Raw genomic sequence first — 20,772 nt, 5'->3', positions numbered from 1 at the left:
TCAGAAGCAGGCTCTCCCTTTTAATATACCGGAAAGGAACTGTAAGTTCTTTGACCAGCAATTAGCACGCCTGGATCTCCTTCCACAGCACAGAGGAGCAGAGCCAGGAAGAAACTGGTGGTTACGTCGTGCTGCCTCTGGTGGCAAAGGGAGATGCTTCTACTTCTCACAAGGTCCCCCCCCCCCACCCCCCCAATCGCGAGACTGGCGAAGCCTGGAGCCTTCTACACATTGCTGTGAGGCCAACTCCACCACCGCTCCGGACGGAGCACAGTGGGCGCGCGTTGGCGCTCAGCAAGTTTCTCTTCTCCAGCCCTTCCTGCCAGTGTTCACCAAAGTGCTTTGCGATCTGAGGTTGTGAAACTCCCTGAGAAGGGAAAACGATACACTTCTTCCCAGTGGCGATTTTTCTTTCTTTTTCTCCTGCCCTAAACAGGGTGTTTGACCTTCTGGGCGACTGCGTTCCCTGTGCCCCGGCGCCAGCTGTGTTCCTGACCGCAGGGCTGCACGGGGCCTGGCAGAGCTCCGGACACATTTCCTGTTGAGGCCTAAGGGAGGGAAGCTGTTTGCTGCCAGAACCCTGACGGGAATTCTTGGAGATTGAGGGGACGGGAGCGGGGGACGGGTGGGGGGGCGGAGAGCCAGCTGTGGGGGGCGGGGGGGCGGTGACCGCGCTCCTGGGACAGCTCCACGCCCTCGGGCGGGTCAGATCCAAGCTGGGAGCAGCCGTGGGCGCTGGGCCTCCAAGATGAGGCAGGCGCTCGCCCCGTGCCTTCTCTGGCAGACGTTCTGGCCCCGGCCCGGCAGTGGAGAGCACCCCACCGCCGACCGCGCGGGCTGCTCGGCTTCGGGGGCCTGCTACAGCCTGCACCACGCTACCTTCAAGCGGCAGGAGGCCGAGGAGGCCTGCAGCCTGCGCGGCGGGGCGCTCAGCACGGTGCGCGGGGACGCCGAGCTCCGCGCGGTGGTCGCGCTTTTGCGGGCGGGCCCGGGGCCCGGAGGGGGCTCCAAAGACCTTCTCTTCTGGGTGGCGCTGGAGCGCAGGCGATCCAACTGCACCCTGGAGAATGAGCCGTTGCGGGGTTTCTCCTGGTTGTCCCCCGACGTCGGCGGGTCCGAAAGCGACACGCTGCAGTGGGTGGAGGAGCCCCAACGCTCCTGCACCGCTCGGAGCTGCGCGGGACTCCAGGCCACCCGGGGAACCGAGCCCGCAGGCTGGAAGGAGATGCGATGCCACCAGCGCGCCAACGGCTATCTGTGCAAGTACCAGTTCGAGGGCTTATGCCCCGCACCGCGCCCGGGGGCCGCTTCTGACTTGAGCTACCGCGCGCCTTTCCAGCTTTACAGCGCGGCGCTGGACTTCAGTCCCCCTGGGACCGAGGTGAGTGCGCTCTGCCCCGGGCAGCTCTCCATCACGGCCACCTGCACCTCGGACGAGGTCGGCGCCCGCTGGGACGGGATACCCTCCGGGGCTGTGCTCTGTCCCTGTCCCGGAAGGTACCTCCGTGCTGGCAAATGCGTGGAGCTCCTTGACTGCCTAGACGACTTGGGAGTCTTTGCTTGCGAGTGTGCTGCGGGCTTCGTGCTAGGGAAAGACGGACGCTCTTGTGTAAGCAATGGGGAAGGACAGCCGGCCCCTGGGGGGACCAAGGTGCCCACCTGGCACCCGCCAGCCACTGAAGCCAGCCCCGTGCCGAAGGGAACGTGGTCACCCAGTGTCCGGGAGAAGCCAGGAGAGATACCCCATGCCCCTGGACAAGGCAGTTCAGCAACATCTATTCCCGAGATTCCTCGGTGGGGAGCACAGGGCACAACATCTACTCTTCAAATATCCCCTCAAACAGAGGCAAAGGCCGACATCAACTCTTCTGGAAGCGTGATTCCCAAGTTTAATTCCACGTCTTCCTCTGACAATCCCCAGGTTTTCGATTCTTCCACCGTGGTCTTCATACTTGTGAGCATAGCGGTAGTAGTGTTGGTGATATTGACCGTGACAGTGCTGGGGCTTTTCAAACTCTGCTTCCACAAGAGCCCTTCCCCTCGGCCAAGAAAGGGGCCTTTGGCTTCCCCGGGCATGGAGAGTGATGCTGAGGCCACTGCTCTGAGCTCCAGTTCTACACATTGCACAGACAATGGGGTGAAGGTCGGAGATTGTGGTCTGCGGGACAGAGTAGAGGGAGCCTCGTTGACGGGGTCCTCTCTTGGCTCTGGTGACACATAGGGAAACGGGACAGTGAGCACTTGTTGTGAGCAGTTTTTCACTTTCAGTGAAAAGGGAAAAGGAAAAGAGGAACTTACTTGCGGGACTGACAATTCCTGAAGAAATTCCCCTTCCCCTAAATTCCCTCTACTCCACTGAGGAGCCACATCTGAACTGGACACTCCTTCCCTGAAGATGGAGGAAGTGGAAGTGCCTAAGGGTGGTAGTGCGGGGCCTGGATCCTACTGGGGAGAGGTATTTTCTTGTGTTTATTCTGGGGAATTTGGAGAGGTGATTGAACTTTTCAGGACATTGGCAGCAAATATAGAATTTTTAAAAATTTTTATTTTTTTCCAAATGGAAAGGAAAACTTCTGTCTACATTGTTCAGGCTGGGAGTGTATTGGTTTGAAATTCCCAGGCAAAAAATAAAGGATTGTTGATAACCCAGACTCAAATATCATTGGTTTCCTGGAGGAGTAATTATTCAGGAAGAACTGCCGAGGGGCATGTTGGGAATAGGAACAAGAGCACCTCCTGCTTTTAGGTGGAGCTGGAAAGTCCTTGGAATGAGGAGTAGATCTTTAAGAACTTTTTCCTTGGTTCTTTTATACTTTACTTTCAAAGTCATTGTTACTTGTGTGCCCTGCTATAAATCCAAACTGTAGTGTTGCCAGAGTTGCTGACTCTGGAAGCAAATTATAGTTGACCACCAGTTCAAGTGTTGACTGCGTGTCCTTGCTTAAGGAAACAAATGATCTGTGTTTTCCTCTTCCAGTGTCTCTGCTGTCCAGTGTAATGACCTCCCCAACCATATAGCCCTCTCCTAAACATCAGGATGCTGATCCTCACTTCCAATTATGGCGAGGTTAATTTTCAATTAAAACAGTAATGCTAAGTACTGATTTGAAACCTTCTGGGTACATTAAAGCAAAAGTAAGCTGGATCTCCTCCAAAGTTGCTAGGTTCTTGTGCACTGTTTAACCCATGGAAAAATGTGCATTCCAAACGATTTCCTTCCCCCCCCCCCCACCCTTAATAAAAAATGTGTGCAGTGACCATACCTGCCCATCCTGGAATAATTACCAGTTCACAAGGTTCTACGTGGGCAAAGGCATTAGGTAAACAGCTTTCCATAGAAATTAAAAGTATAAGAAATAAGTGGAAAGTACAAATATCTATCATCCCCTTATGACTTGGGTATTAGAAAGTTATCTAAATTGAGCATTCTTCTAAAAAACAATTAAGACATAATAATAATCGCTTTCTAGTGGGACTGAGACCCCCTAGAAAATATCCCACTTCTATTAATATGCTAACACTTTAAAACTAAATGCTTGGGGGTTGATGCATGGCTAGAGATAGAGAAACAAGCTGAGTAACCAGGAAGATTGGAAACAAGAAGAAGTTTACACTGTTATTTTCATAAAATCATTTTGGTGTTCTTGAGTATATAATGTATTATATATATATATAATATAGGGTATTGTAACATTAAAGGAATAAAGTATTAGGTGATTTGCTTCATATACTAAATATATGTCTAAATAGTTAAATTTAAATAAAATCACAAGTGAATTAGAATTAACAACATTCAAAGGAATTTTACGTAAAGTCATTTCACAAACAAAACTAAAATCAGGTAAGTAAATGGCTTACCCAGTGTCCCCAGCTTGTTAGAGTGTGTCTCAGTCCACCTCAGTTATGGTGTTAATCTTTGCTGTTTACCATATGACCTCTTCATAGAGAAGGTACCTATTTGAATAGAATATATGGTACTTTCTTTTGTAAGTTGAAAAATAGCCTATCTGTAACTGAACTGAACTGTAAATTATCTATATCTAGAATTATCTAGAAGTATTTATATCTATCTCTGTGTATGTGTGTACACATACTTTGTCCTAAGGTAGGGTGCCCTTGTATCATTGTTACAGTACAATAGAGCAGGGGTCCTCAACCCCTGGGCCATGGACTGCTACCAGTCCATGGCCTGTTAGGAACTGGGCCACACAGCAGGAGGTGAGTGGCAGGCAAGCGAGCGAAGCTTCATCTGTATTTACAGCCGCTCCCCATCGCTGGCATTACTGCCTGAGCTCCGCCTCCTGTCAGATCAGCAGCGGCATTAGATTCTCATAGGAGCTCGAACCGTACTGTGAACTGCGCATGCGAGGGATCTAGGTTGCGCGCTTCTTATGAGAATCTAATGCCTGATGATCTGAGGTGGAGCTGAGGCAGTGATGCTCGCACTGGGGAGCGGCTGCAAATACAGATTATCACTAGCAGAGAGGTTTGACTGCACAGAGACCATAATAAATCAATTGCTTGCAGACTCATATCAAAACCCTATTAGTGAGTGGCAAGTGAAAACAAGCTCAGGGCTCACACTGATTCTGCATTATGGTGAGTTGTATCGTTATTTCATTATATATTACAATGTAATAATAATAGAAATAAAGTGCACAATAAACGTAATGGGCTTGAATCATCCCGAAACCATCTCCCCACCCCTGGTCCATGGAAAAATTGTCTTCCACGAAACCAGTCACTGGTGCCAAAAAGGTTGGGGACGGCTGCACCATTAACTTATTGTGCAAGATGCCACTGGTGGCGTTACAAATCTTGGGGTCCAAATGCCCTAGTGAAGAACAAATAGGTGTCAGCTCCATTACTTAACTACTCTTCCCTGTTATTTCCCCATGTAAGTAGATCAGGAAAGAATTACAGAAAACTGTGTTTTCACATCTGACTTCCTGACAGATAGCAGTTGCAGACCAGGCTCTGTATAATTTCCTTTGATTTCTGGCTGTGATGTTTTTCATAAAAGTTTGAATCCATGGCAGAATCAGGCCAGCCAACCATGTTCTCTTAAGAGCTATCAGGTCAGTGTTCTTCCTCTGAATACTTCTCTACTATCGCTTCTTCATTATTTCTCCAACCTCTTTAAGGTTTATCCCTTTCTTACTTAAAACCCTTTGCCCCTGCACTCATCTCATAGCTGCCTGTTCAGTCATTTCCTTAAAAGGAAAACTTGGAACCTAAGTTACAGTCTTTCTTTCTAGCCTAAGTCCTGCTATCATCTTACACAATCTCCAGGTCCTCCTGTATGACTCTTCCAATGCCTGTGCATTGCAGTTCCTCGACTTCCTCACTTCTAATGAGCTCCACTGTATTTCAGCCTCCACCTTAGCCTTTCAGATGTTTCTGAAACTGCTCTACATCTGAAATCACAAATTCAGACATTTGTGTCTGTGCATGCACTTGTTAAGAGATCTACTAAATCAGTCTTTGGAGACTGGGCTTTGAAATCTCTCTATATAGATATGTTTCAACTTCAACCAGGTAATTCCGATATTAAATAAAGTTTACAAACCATTCTATGCAATTGTATGTATATACCTCAATACAAAAGTTTAATATTCTCTTCTCTCCATTCCCACTATCTGGCAGTGTCTGGAGCATAGTGGGTGCTTAATCAATGAGCAGAAGTACAGTTTTTTTATTTCAGCAAGTCTCAAAGGGATATTGAAGTGGCCTGTTGTAGCCACGTCCTCTTGACAGTTTTGCTATAGTCTTGTTCTTCCACTTCTATGACACTTTTGCTTAAGCTCTTCCAGAATAGGATGAAGAAGAACAACTGTAAAGCGACGAAAAATGGTGAGGGGAGAGGTGATAAGAGCACGTCCCTCACTTAAAAGCATACTGTAGTGGGGAAGCCCCTTGTGGTGGGATAAATTCTGAGCTATTAACAGAAATTTTCTCTTTACTACCTATTTCCCTAGAGGACCCCTTCTAGGAGCCCCCTTTTATTGAGTCAGTGATATTTATATCACTAAAAGAGGCTGTTAGTTTGAGAGCAAAAAGTCAAATCATTGCTTTTGAATTTCAAAATAGCTTTTTGACATTCATATCAGAGAGAAGATCTTGAAAGCCAAGGCATATTTTTCTGTTTCTGTTTTTTTATCTGTTTTGTCTTCATAAAATAAAATGCAGATACAGAGAGTTACACAAAACAAACATATAGCTTGGTGAATTATTATAAGGGGAACACCCTGTAACCATCAGACCCCCAGGGTCAAGAACAGAACTTTGCCAGCCACCTCAGGAGCCTTTCCCTTTGTCCCGTCCCAATCACGGCCCCTTCCTCAATTCAAAAGTAGCCTCTATTTTGATATTTGTAGAAATCATTTTCTTACATTTGTATGGCTGTATTATGCAAGTGTGCATCCTTTGACATTGTATTTTAATCTTGCACAATTTATCTTTTCTTTTTATTTTAATGTTTTTAATTTAAGGTTTTCCATCCTGAAATCATTTCAGACTTACAAAATTGTTACAAAAATAGAAAAATTCCTAAATACCCTTTACCACGATTCCACAAATGTTAACATCTTACATAGCTACCATACTATTATCAAAATCAGGAAATTGCCATTGATATAATGCTATTACATATATATGTAAAACCTACATATATATGATAAATATCTTGAAAATCACTTCATATCATTAGTTCATATAGATTTTCCTTACTCCTTGTTACAGCTTCATGGTATTCCATTAGGGGGGATGTACCATGTTGTATGCACATCCTATGTATGTTAAAAATATTTTTATTGGAATATAGTTGATTTACAACACTGTTATTTTCAGGTGTACAGCAAAATGAATCAGTTATACATATACATATATCCATTCTTTTTAAGACTCTTTTCCAATATGGATTATTACAGAGTATTGAGTAGCGTTCCCTGTGCTGTATAATAGGTCCTCATTGGTTATCTATTTTATATACAGTAGTGTGTATATGTCAATCCCAATCTCCTAATTTATCCCTCCCCTCCTTCCCCCTGGTAAACATAAGTTTGTTTTCTACATCTGTAGCTCTATTTCTGTTAGATTATCATACTAAGTGAAGTTAAGTCAGACAGAGAAAGACAAATACCATATGATATTACTTATATGTGGAATGCTATGTATTTTTTAACTTTATATTTTGAAGTATCTTTTGATCTATAGATATGCTCTCTTTCCATCCCATTCCTTCTATAATTTTCATATTGCATAATTTGGGGTGTTTGACCTATAAAGATTGCCACAGTCTACTGATTTCATACTCACGATGCAGTCTGACATTTTCCTCTGTCTCCTGTATTTCCTGAAAATTGGTACTTAGATTCAGAGGCTTGAACAGACTTATTTGTCATACCTTTGACAAGACTATAGGTTGCGGTATGTTTTTTTAACGAGAGCACATAATGACTGTTTTTTACTATTAGCAGCCATTGATGCTTAAAGCTTAGATACATTAATTCATTGGGATTACAAAGTGGTGCTATTTGTTTTCATGAATTACCTGGGCAATTTTATGAGGAGAGACTTCCCTTCATTTACTAGTTGGTTATCAAATTATACATTTCATATGTAAGAAAGGCAGGATAAATACTTATTTCTTATATTTATCAATTTTTAGATAATTTTCCCTATAATCCTCAAAAGATTATCAATTATATTTTTTTACTATTAATATAAATTTACAGGATTAGACATATTTGATGGGTTCCAATCAATTGCAATTCATATCTTTACTGAAGCTTAAAGTATCCTATGTTTGGCCAGCGAGAGCTTCCTAAGTTGACTCCTGAGTCCTTTTGACATGATTCTAGTGTCCTTTGATGATTTCCTTGCCATCTGGTATTACAAGACTTTCCAGGCTCATTATATATCTTTCCTGCCTCAGATCTGGAATTAGCCATTTCTCCAGGGATTCCTGGTTTCTCTTAATGGAAGATGATATTTCAAGACTGCAATCTGGGCTCTAAGGATTCCACTGCTATAGAATTGGTCATTGTTTCTAGGCCTTCTCAGAGGAAAGATCTAGAAAATATAATGATTCCTGAAATAATAGAATTCTACCAGCAAGAAAAAATATGTAGAAGTGAAACAGAGGTATACAGCTAAGTGTCCCTAAGTGGACATTTGCTCACCTTCTCACTGGACATAAGCACTGGGGGTGGGGGATATGGTGATAGAAACTGGACAGATTGGGGGATAATGAGTATGAAGTGAATTGATAACTTCCTAGGGCATGGCCCAGGGAAACTGAAAACCTCTTAGCGACACCACAGTCAAACTTGGTGCTAATGCTGTAGAGCAGCAATGTGTAAGGGAGGTATCTAGGTGGGTAGACCTGAGGGATGCATTATAGAATGGTGTGAGAGAGAAGCTAAGATTTCTTTTGTCTGAGAGTGGGCCTGTGGATCTTGTGAAACCTTAGGGTTGGAGCAATCATGATACTGAATAACCTGAATAGACCCAACACACAAAAATCAAAGGAGAACTTGTACCTTAACATCCACAGATGTAGATATCCAAAAAGCACTGGAGATTGTATGTCCCACTGTAAACCAGGCTGGACAGATCTAGTGACCATAGGACTAAGCATCCATCCCCCAATTCTAGGGCAATATGTATACTTCCTAGAACTTAGGGTATCCCCACGGATACGTGAAGAAATGAGGGGAGAGAATCCTAGCATGACCAGTTAACCAAGAAACACTAATAAAAATCAGAAATAACTGAATTTACCTTAATGGAGCAGGATTAAGTTTCCTGTCATCAACAGAAATGGAGTTCAAGAACTGAGTTCTGCTACTGAGAAATAAAGAAATTTCTATTTGTATGTACATTTTATTAGCTGTTTTCTTAGAAAAAAAATTGTACATGCTTTTAGCTTTTTAAAATAGAGGTACTGTTAACTGCCTCATAAAATTGTTATGAGAAAATGAATATAGAGATGTATAACAGTGACATGGAGTAGAGTAAGCACTCATCAAATGACCTATTGGCAGACTGAGGAGGGAAGCTATGAAATACCCTCATCGTGATATTTATAAACCACTCAGACCACACCTATTCAGGGCTTTAGGAAGTCTTACTTATGTCGTTATAAACTAGCAAACGTAATTCAAGAGTGCTGAGAACCAGAAAAAGAGCCTACTGGTCTCTAACTCTGAAAAAAAAAAAAGGCACTTAAATATGTCCAAGGATAGCAAATGACGTGCCTAAGATAAACATATTTTTGTTCATTTTGCCAAGACTGCTAACTTGTTAACATGATACGAGGATATGATGGGAGCCAGTAGTAATCCTCATAATTTTAAAAATGATCCGTTTCCAGTTCTCACATTTCTCTCTTTCAAGTGGCAGAGCTGGGAGCATGGAGTATCAGCCAATGGCTACTGGATGGGCAGATACTTAAAGTGACCAGAAATCCTCTTTCTGAGAGCCTTGGGTAGGAACATGTCCTTTAAGTGAGCCACCTCAGTAGGTAGGTTTTCCTAGAATTATAGCGTCTCAGGAGGCAGTGATTATAGTTTAGCGCCCGGACGAGACGCAGATGGCCTGACTGTACAGTGCTGGGATTGTGGGCCCATCAACAGTGTCCAGAGTGTCTGTTTGGCCGACCCCGTTATTACCAGGGCACTGTGCTTGGTTTAAAGTATTTTCTTTCCTTCTACTCCCCTCATCAACATGTATAGAAAGCTCTTAAAAATGATAAACCATAAACAAACTCCTTTACATTCTTTTTGCAAGAAAGTCGAATATAAAATTGAGAAGAACAAAGCAAAATAATTCCAGATTTCTCTGATATGTTGTAATATCCATATAGTAATACTTTTTTATAGACCTATAATTTCCACACAGCAACTTTTTGTAGAAAACAATATTTTTACATGTACTATCATGTTTTATTTATTCTCACATAATCCCTGTGGAAATGGGGAGGGATAGATGAGTAGAAATCTGCGGTGTCTGTGACAGTTCTTCCTAAGCTGAGACTTGACAAAGTATTGCAACTGTTATCATATAGCAGATCTGCCAGGTTTTTCATTTTAACAAGATCCTCTTGCTTGAAAAGGTAAGAAGTTAAGGAGTTTTGTATGGATTAAAATTTCTGTGTTCCTAAGGCTGAGCCACATCTGACTGAGCTTTTCAGATTTATGTGAAAGCCAAGTCAGGATTAAAACTTCTTTTTCACGTTTCTCCTGTATTTGGCAGGTGACTCAAGAGTCATGGACCAATGCTGGGAAATCCTTGCTCTCAGATGTTATGGTCTGGACACTCCTCTCAATCATTTGAGACTGTCTCATTTTCCTCTCTGCACTGGTCTTCCCTTTAGACTATTCATCCATTAAGCCCGCCCCATCCTAAATCACTACCACAAACAGAAGGCTTATCACTCTGCTTTTCCCTTTTTTTTTTAAATATCAAGGGTTTTTTTGTTTTGTTTATTTATTTATTTATGGCTGTGTTGGGTCTTTGTTTCTGTGCGAGGGTTTTCTCTAGCTGTGGCAAGCGGGGGCCACTCTTCATCGCGGGGCGCGGGCCTCTCACTATCGCGGCCTCTCTCATTGTGGAGCACAGGCTCCAGACGCGCAGGCTCAGTAATTGTGGCTCACGGGCCCAGTTGCTCCGCGGCATGTGGGTTCCTCCCAGACCAGGGCTCGAACCCATGTCCCCTGCATTGGCAGGCAGATTCTCAACCACTGCGCCACCAGGTAAGCCCCCTCTGCTTTTCCCTTTTACTCTTCGTCTCTCTCCTCCTGGTGAGTTACCCCAGCCTGTTAGCAACTTTACCTTCCTAAGGCTCCACTGCATCATTCAACTCTGCAGCTCAAAAGGATCCCAGGCTTCCCCATTGAAGTCCACGCTCCTGGACCTCACCCAGGGCCCTCCAAGACCTTACTTATCAGGTTGTCTCATGTTGTACCCTGGGTTTTTGCCAAACTGAATTACTCAGTGTTGCTTTATTACAACTCCATAATTTTAACACCAATTTCTTCTATCAATACCTGGAATGCCAACCATTACCAGCTGGCAGGCTGAAATGTGTCCATACTACAAATCCCAGTTTAAATGCTACCTCCTCCAAGATATTTTCTCCAGTCACCTCAGACTCAAACCAATTCTCTGAAATCTCTCATCACTTTATTTGAATCATTCTTATTATAGCTACTGGTATCCATGCTTTTCATCATCTCTACTGTATTGCATGCTGTTGAAGTGAGGAACTACACCTCACATGTTTTGTAAAAAACAAATTGCCTTTACATTGCAAGCTATAAATAGATGTTTTCTAAATGAATTCTAGTTAGGCAGAAATGATAATAAATTTGTTTAAATGAATATTAACTTTATACTGAATAATCAAGTTTCTACAGTTTTTAAATCCTTAAAAATAATTTAGTAACTATATTATGCATTATTATTTACTAAAAGTTCTCCCGGATTCCTTAGACAAGTTTTCACTTCATGATATGTATGCATTAACCTAGACAACTTTGAGACAAAGTTCTTTGATCTGTATCACTGAAAGTCTAACTTTCTTTGTATCCACACATACCCTCCTGCATGGTTAAGAACTGAGACACTCTTTCTCCCCGGACCATCTCTTTTCCTACAAAGACGTGCCTAAATAAGACAGCCAGAGGGGATCTGTTTTTCTTAAAATCCTCCAACACCTGCCTGCTCCCCCTACCCTGCTCAATGCCCACCTCTCTGAAGATCAGTTTCAGATGTCCTGACAGCTCAAAACAGCAGTTGGATTTTCCGGAATGCCATTGTTTGGGGGAGTAAAGGTGGGGAGAAATCCAAGGCAGGCAGTGAGCCCGAAGCTAAAGGATACATGGCAGTGGGCTTGGTCCCTGGGGATAAAATTGCCTGGTAGAAGGAACTAGCCAACGGGACAGTCCCCCAGCTGTAACGTGGAGAGAAGAGGGGTCTCTGGGCACACCAGGTTTCACTGCTCATGAGTCTATGGAACTAGGATTTTTAGTGCTTCCAGCCAACACCACCAATCCAGACTCAACAGATCTGTGATCCAATGGTTAGAAAAGAAGGAAAAAATACAAATTAAATTTAAAATAATTTACACATCTTTAGTCTGTTTGCTCTTACCCAAAGCCTCCCCTATTACTATTCTCTTCTTGGTAGCCCATGTCACCATCCTTATGTCCCTTGTTTCATTTCTTGAACCCAAAGACAGACCTACAGACTGAAATTGGAAGCAAGTGAGGAGAACGCTAGATAGATATTTCCAAGCCTCCAAAGCTGAAGGCAGACCTCTACGCTCACTGAGATTGCCTTTTGGTCTCAATGCCAGAACTGCAGGTAGCAAGTGAGGTAGCAATGGCTCTAAGTATCCACAGTCAGACCCTCCTGTCCAGGCCAGCAGGCTATCTTTGCAAATGAGCTATTTTCAGAGTGTGATCTGACTCAGAATTCCTCCTGCCTCTGCAGAGCTCTACCTCCTCTCTTACTCTGAGGCAAGATTGATAGAATTAAGAGCACGTAGTTCTCTCCTTTTCACTTTTTTAGTAAATTAATTAATTTGTATGTATTCATCATCTATATCACCTTTAATATATAAGTCCTGTAAGGGCAGAGACCACGTCTGACTGGTTTTTTTCCATGTCTACAGTGTCTGGCATGTAAATGGTACTAATCCCTTATTGAATAAGTGGAGGAATAGGTAGATGGTTTGAAATTCAGCTAAAGGGCAGGGTTGGTGGGTGGAGACACATTTGCTGATCTTTTCTGAATACATATGCATTTGACTGTATACACCCATGTACACACACAGATACACACATCTTTTATCTCTTTGGACGTTGCCTATGTGCCTCTGCTCTAGCCCTCTGCGCTTCCAACCACGCCATTCTCTCAGGGTTGCATTCCTTCTACCACTCTCTAGCCCTCCAGCTCTCCTCTACCTTGCCCTCCCTTTCGGTGATCTGACATCTTCCACTCCATTATTATACATTAGCCCTTACAGACAGTCCAGGAGCTCCACTGACACAGGAAGAGTCCGCAAGAGGGCAAGGCCCACTTTTCAATTGTATTGAGGACTTGTCCTGCATATCTCGTAACATATGCTGGAAAATATCAAAGCTGAGCAGAGGTCTTGCCTGACCCCAGACATGGCTCCTGAGGCTGTATCTTCATACAGACAACACCTGCTCTCGGGGCCCAGCTGCCTGCTCAGCTCCCCACTTAGATTTCCTCCCCTGGCGCAGATACAACATGCCTCAAATTCAGCTCGTCACAGGTGCCTTTTGTAACATCGATCTCTTTAATGACACAACTCTCATTCCAGAATTCCCATCTGGAAACATCAGTTGCTCTTTTTCAATCCATATTTTTTCTTTAATCTTTATATTCTCTGTCATCAGTTCCTGTTGCGCCTCCCTTTGACTTGTCCATTAGATTTGCCCTTTTGTGTTGAGGTCCACCATCGCCATCCCAACCTAGGTTTTCATCACCATAGTCCTCACTTACTCATCTTTAATATTTATATCTAAACTCACTTGGCAAACAAGTTTAAACTTTCTATGGCTCCCCTTTTAAAAACAAAAACAAAAACAGCTTATGCTTCTCATTTTCTAGCACACAAAACCCCAAAAATCCATGACTGACTTCTCAAAATCTGGTCCCACACTATGTACTGGTCTAATCTTATGTCCCAAGATCCCTCAAGACACCCATCAGGCCTGCCTCACAGTTATCCAGGAAAAGAACAAAAACCTATTAAGCACGTACTTTGTGCCAGGCCCAGTGATCGGCACTGGAGATAAGGCAGAATCCAAGACAGACATGATCCCTGTGCTCATACACCCTACAATCTACCTCAGGATTTTCTCCCTTCTTGAGTCTGCCAATAGTGCGCTGCCACTTAACATTTATGCACATACCATCATATTGCTGACTTATTCATATATTCAACCAGAGAGTATTTATTAACCACGTCATTGGATACGGCACCGTCCTAAGCAGGTGGAAACCTCAAGTCTGGGAGTTAGAGATTACGTCGCCAGTAGAGACCCAGCACAATGCCTAGAGGTGGGTAAGTAGTCCATAACCCTTTTTTTTTTTTTTTTTCTTTTTGCGGTACGCGGGCCTCTCACTGTTGTGGCCTCTCCCGTTGCGGAGCACAGGCTCCAGACGCGCAGGCTCAGTGGCCATGGCTCATGGGCCCAGCCGCTCCGCGGCATGTGGGATCTTCCCGGACCGGGGCACGAACCCGTGTCCCCTGCATCGGCAGGCGGACTCTCAACCACTGTGCCACCAGGGAAGCCCGAGTCCATAACCCTTTTTAAATGAATGACTCACATAATAAAAGGTTATAAACATTGAGCAATCAGAATTTAGAGGAGAGAGATACCAGAATGTTGAGGAGTTTGCAGAAGGCTGTGCTTTGGAGGATGTGTGGGCTGTGCACAGACTGAGAAGTGGGAGGAGGGCATTCCAAGCAAGCGAGGCGCTGGAATGTGAGGCAAGGAAGTGGGACCCACTGCCCGCCCCTCCCGACACACACACATCTGCTCCTGTTGTTTCCATAGCGATGGAGCATACACAGCCCTTCTAGCCCTTGAACCAGGACTACCCATGCACTTATGTTCTCATCCATAAAATGTGAGCAGAAAGAATATGTACCATGTCCACATCATCTGCTGTAAAATTCAGAATAGGATAGGTTATGTTGTGGAATAAACAGCACAGTTTTATTTCTTGCTCACAAAAGTCTGCTGCAAGCCCAGGGGACTTCTTCACATTCATTCAGGATTCCCGCAGGTTTCCATCTCGTCACATCTCCACATCAACGTGTTTTGTGGTCATCGTGGCAAGGGGAGCAAAGGATGGAGAATCAAGCCCCAGCAATGAAAACCTCGGCACTCAGGTGACTCATGCCACGCTGGCTCCTATTACTTTGGTCAACACTGGTCACGTGGCTGTGCCTAGTCACAGAAAGTGAAGAAGTGTAACCTTCTGTGTGCCCATAAATAGAAAAGAACTGGATACTGGTAAATATTGTTATGTCTGTTACACTTAACACAAAATGAAATTGCATGTCATAGACTTAATCTCTGCTTTCTGAAGGCTGAGACACATACGTGTACCGACCAGTCTTTGACCATAAGAATGAGGAGAATGCCCTAGTGGATGGTGGAAACACAAGATGAAAGGAACCCGAGCCCCTGAATGATTTCATGGAGCAGAGCCATTACACAAGCCTGGAACTCCCACTTCCTGACTATCGTGGAAGAGAGAAATAAAATTCTATCAGGTTCAAGCCCCTGTGTCTTGAAGTCTCTCTCTTTCAGTATTTTAGCCTCAACTCCAACTAATCCAGGAAGAGTCTAGAGAGACAATGGCCTTGACTGGATTTAGGGTTTGTGTAAGGAAATAGCACTGTGGCATCATTAAAGTAGACAAAAGGAATATCAACACACAGCTGGTTGTTTCCAACCCAATAATAAACTTTGAGCTAGTCGGAACTAAAACACAGAAGACTTTTTTTTGTCGTTTCTTCAAGATCTAGCATATGTCTACATTCAGAGGGTATTCTTTTGTAGATAGCTGTTGGCTGATTGATAAGAAGAAGAAACCAAAATATGAGAAATCAAAGCTCTATATCCAGCTATACCAAAGTCAGTAGAATCTCTGAAATGCAGCACATAGCCTCCAAACTGAGAAGGACATGTACCACCTTGAAACAGAAAAATGTTTAGAAGGTCTGTCTTCTAATGGAAAAGGAAGTAATACTTCAGTGAAAACATCCATTGCCCCCTTGTTCTTTCAAATGCGCAATGTGAAATGGCTTTAACCTTTTAAACCAAAGAGAAAAAGAGCATGACTTCATGGGAGACAGTGTTGTTTGCTAAGTCTTAGTTTATTTATATTATTATTTCTTTTGCTTTGTGTTTAAGTTGGAACAATAGAGAGTGGTTAAGGATTCTCAATGAAGACATGTGTTTCTTTTGCTTTTTCCTCACAAGTAATTTTCTTTTCCCCTCTGTTTCCAGGATGACTAGGGAAGGTATTTGTTTCAACAAGTAAGGTCATAATTATACCCAACAATTTTCTCATACTCCATTTAAACATGGAAAAGCTCTACCTGTTGGTCCATTAGAAATATTATATTAAAAGTGTTAACGTTATAGCAATAATAAAGCAGAATACAATTCTCTTCTTACTCATGATTAACTGAAATGTGCATCCACCATAAGAGGACTAATAGCCTGATCTCATATCCAGATAAATGTCAGAGTGAAATGATAGCTTTAAAGAGGCTGCATGAAACAATCTAAAACAAAACGCAAAATTAGAGAATTGGGAAAATAACTTGGGGAAAAGTAAAAATGAACATGATGATAAAAAATGTATTTATAACCTGAGAAACTCATAATGAGATATTTAATTTATTTTAATCTGATCATTACCCAATTTTTCTATTAAGTTGGCTCTATGAACATTTATTTCATTCAACTCAAAACATGTGCATGGTGAAATCATTATAAATATGTCTTTAAGCAAAATCAGTGCGGGGACAGCACGGGTCCGAGGATAGTCTTGCCCCTGCAGCGCCGGGACAGGGGAGCTGACGGTAGGAGAGGCAGTTCCAGTGTGGCTGGGAAGAAAGCTGTGGTGGCGCTGGCTAAGGTGTGCACCTGACACCCGGAAATCAGAGCTGGATCTTGAGAAGCTTCGAATTCTAGTCCTTAACTCTGACCAACTGTGGGGCTTTGGTGTTGAGATACGAGAGGACGAAACCCACCCAGTTTTGAACCAAGTCAAGCAGGAAGAGGAATCAGAAAATTTCGTTTTAAACGAAAAATTTCGTTTTAAACTAGCAAAAGATAGACTTGAGAACAGAGCTTAAATGTGTAGGCACCATGGCCCTGCAAATACGGAACCCAGAATTAGACAACCCCTGCCCCATGACCCTCAGTCAGAAGCACAACTGCAGGCCCTCCACAGCAGAGCCTAACCCTGCACACTTGGGTTGGGGAGGAGAAGCAATGCAGAATGTGCATGCCCTGGGACAGAGCCCTACGCAAAAGGGGGGCTGAGGGCTGAACCCACACACCTAGTTCCTCTCCAAACTCATAATCAACTCACTGTGCCTCCAAGTGGGCAGTATCAGTCAGCAGCCAGGAGTGCTTAGGAAAAATTCCCTCATCAAAGAACCGAGAGCAGTGAAGAAATGACCCCTCCCAAGGTAAGTCACTTCAGCTTTATAAACCTGAGGTTCCCATCTGTGAACTAATATCTCCAGTGTATCTTTTAGCTCTAATATTTATGATTTTAAAAAGCCTTTGGGGGGTGGGTTTGTACCTAGGACTAGAGAAGAGAGGACAGCGCTCTCGCGGGCCACTAAGAATGGGGAAGGTGTTCCTGAGCCAAGTGGCATATGAACTCTATGCCATCGCATGATTTTATTTTATCATATTTCAACAAATATTTATTGAATACCTTCCATGTGCCGGTGAACAGAGTGATAAAATAGGTCAGGTCCCCACTTGCCTTCCCAGAGCTTACACTCTAGTGAGGAGAGATATTAAATAAACAAGCACATGAATGTGCAATTACCAAATGCAGTAAGAACTTTAAAGCAAGAAAAATTGGAGGGGGATACGTGGTGGGGGCCGTGGGGGTGGGCACGGCAACCTTCCAGGCAGCGGGAACAGCATATGCAAAGGCCTTGAGGCTGAAATGAATACAGCACATCTGAGACGTTAAAAGAAGGCTCTGGCTGGAGTTTAGTGAGTAAGAGCATGGGTGGTATGATTTGCATATAGAGGGACCAGGCAGGCAGGGCATTATAGAATATGCCAAGGAGCTTGGATTTTATTCTGAGAGTGTGAAAATCCAGTGAAGAGATTTAAACTGGGGGAAAATATGCTCTATTTTATGATGCTAAAAATTACTTAGCTGTGTGGAGAATAGATTTGGAGGCATGGATGATAAAAACCCCCATGAAGTAATACAAGCTGTGTGGGCAAAGCCACAGAGGAAGAGGGACAGGGTGTCCTTTGGGCCTCTGGAGTGTAGCCCCAGAGCTCCTGTGTCACAGTCATCACTGGGAAGAGGTCTTGATACCTAAGTGGGTCATTAGAACCAAGTTGGTTAATAACTGATGGTTGGTGAGATGACATTAACCTGTCATTCTGTGCATTAATGTTAACGCTATTTAGTGCTTGGTTCAAAAGAGTAAAAGTGAATTTTTATCCAAGGGTCCCCCAAATACCGTTAATTCCAAATAGATGTTTATAGTTGTTTCCTCAAAATGGTATTCTTTATGCTCCACCCACTTCCAGCCCTCAGAAAAATACATTTGAGATATGGATTCTCTAGTCAAATCTTATCAGGCAGCTCTACTCCAGTTCATTTTCCCCAGAATCCAAAACGAACTGGCTGACTAAAAAGTGAACTAATTTGCATTCACCATGGTGCTGAGCACAGCGGGGTCTCCTTGGTGAGCTGTCATCCTGGGCAAGGGCTGTTTACATGACGATTATGACAGTATCCATGCCCTCCCCCTCATAAACTGTTTCATAGGGCTTGGCATCTGGGATCTCTAAAATATTTTCTTAATATATATCATTATACAAGGCCTTTTAGATCAGAGGGGATGTGAGCAGTGTTAATTGGGCAAATGAGACCGAACTGGCTGTCTGAAGTGTGTGTGCTTGGGCAAAGCCCCTTTGTCTTGGTAAAAGGGGCGGGAGAATGATTAACGAGAATATGGGTTTATTATTATTATTATTATTGAAGTATAGTTAATTTACAATGTTGTGTTAGTTTCAAGTGTACAGCAAAGTGATTCAGATATATATATTATAGATTCTTTTATATATAGATATATATCTATTTTATATATATCTCTCTATATATATATCTATATATATCTATCTATATATATATATTTTATATATATCTATATATATATATAGATTCTTTTCCATTATAGGTTATTAAAAGATACTGAGTATAGTTCCATGTGCTATACAGTAGGACCTTGTTGTTTACCTACTTTATATATACTGTGTATATATTAATCCCAAACTCCTAATTTATCTGAGAGAAATGGTTTTATCTTGATGGTGTATTTCAAACCTCTAGTTAGTTACCTAGCTGTCACCAAATTACTATCGAGTCACCAATGGCAAAAAAAAAAGAAAAAAGGCCTTTAAAGTAGAAAAACAAAGAAACAAACAAAAGTGAGAGCCTGTGTTGACTGCCTCAGGAGCTCTCCATGAAGGAAGCCCCGCTGGGGCAGAGCACTCCTGAAGGACAGGTAACTTGGCAATAGGCTCTTGGGAGCTGCAGGGGGGGAAGAGTTATCTCTGGTCATTCCCAGTCGTGAGGCCTCCCACAAGTAATCCTTACTCCATTCAATCAACTCATTCACCAGTACTTACTGATTGCCTCCAATCGCCCAGGCCTCATCGGTCAGGAAAAAAAAAATTTTTTTTCTGCAAAGGACAGAAACACAATGCAAACTGACTTCAACAAAAAGGGAATGTACGGGTCCATGCGACTCAAAAGTACAGGGTAAACAAATCCAGCTTCAGGCAACACTGGAGACCAAAGCTCCAGTGGTTTCCTGGGGGATCCATTCTTGTCTCTGTTTTCTTCAGTGTTCCCTGCATTCTCATGAGTAGTTCTCCTTAGAGGTGAGGGATCCCCTGGCAGTCCCAGGGTCACAGTATAGAAACCAAAGTGGAAATTGAGATTCCCCTTCGCGGTATGAACAAAGCCCATAAGATTGGCTCTAATTAGACCACCATGTGCAGATCTGAACCAATCACTGACAGTAGGGGCTGGCCAGTGACTTGTGTCACTTTGACCCGTGGAACCTGAGTCATGCCCTTATCCACAGGGAGCAAAGGGTGCGGAGGGGGTAGGTTCAGCTCCATCCAAATGACATGGGTGAGGATTAGAAGAGTACAAAGAACGTGGCACGGTGATTCCCTAAAGACACCTGCATTAGAAGAAAGGCGATAGTAAGGCAGTAGATATCCACTAAGTATTTAAATTTCACTGGCCATTGCATGAGGTGCAAAACAGTCTTGCCCTCACAATCTGATTGCAGGAAGAGGATGGTTCCACAGTGCAATGCCATAAATGCTGTAATGTGACCACACATCCTGGTTAGCCAGGACAGTCATAGTTTATGCCTGGTGTCCCAGGGTAATTATTAACAATGGACCCCTTTTCTCTCAAAAATGCCCTGGTTTGTACAATGTGTTTTATGGCCACCCTAACAGTAACTGTTGTTCAAATGCACATAGAAAGAAAGGCAAGGGAATGACTAACTGGGAGAGAGGTGAATGCAGTAGACTGGAAAGGCTTCATAAGGAAGGCGATGCTTTACCTGAACATTGAAGGATGTGTTGAAATGTTCCAGAGGCTGAAGACACTAAGAGCATTCCAAGCACCAGGAAAGGCAAGGAGGTATGAACAGTCACTTGGGGTTTTGCTCCCATTACTGCTGTGATCCAACAGGATCAAATGTGTGCAGAGGAAAGGGTTGGGGCAAAGGACAGGAAAGGTGAGCCAGGTAGCTGGCCTCTGATCAAAAGGAGAAGCATCACATTAAAATGAGTTATCCAAGCTTATAGAGTCTGCAAGTAAGCTAGACTTTCATGGTTTAGAATAGAAAGACAAAGCTGTTGCTTTTATTTCTGGTCCCATGAGACACTCTGAAGTATGCTGAACTTGAGAAGTGAA

General features: G+C 43.3%; 1 protein-coding gene across 1 annotated transcript; it reads left to right on the top strand.

Annotated features, from left to right (window-relative positions):
• Positions 1-675: 675 nt before the first annotated feature.
• On the top strand, positions 676-2,651 carry CLEC14A (C-type lectin domain containing 14A). Its single transcript, XM_032624716.1, has one exon. The coding sequence runs from the start codon at positions 749-751 to the stop codon at positions 2,219-2,221; it is 1,473 nt and encodes a 490-aa protein (XP_032480607.1). The 5' UTR covers positions 676-748; the 3' UTR covers positions 2,222-2,651.
• The last annotated feature ends 18,121 nt before the right edge of the window (positions 2,652-20,772 follow it).

Source organism: Phocoena sinus, chromosome 2, assembly GCF_008692025.1.
Source record: "Phocoena sinus isolate mPhoSin1 chromosome 2, mPhoSin1.pri, whole genome shotgun sequence".
Taxonomy (NCBI): Eukaryota; Metazoa; Chordata; class Mammalia; order Artiodactyla; family Phocoenidae; genus Phocoena; species Phocoena sinus.
Note: the sequence above shows the minus strand (reverse complement) of the source record. Positions and strands in the feature narration are given on the sequence as shown.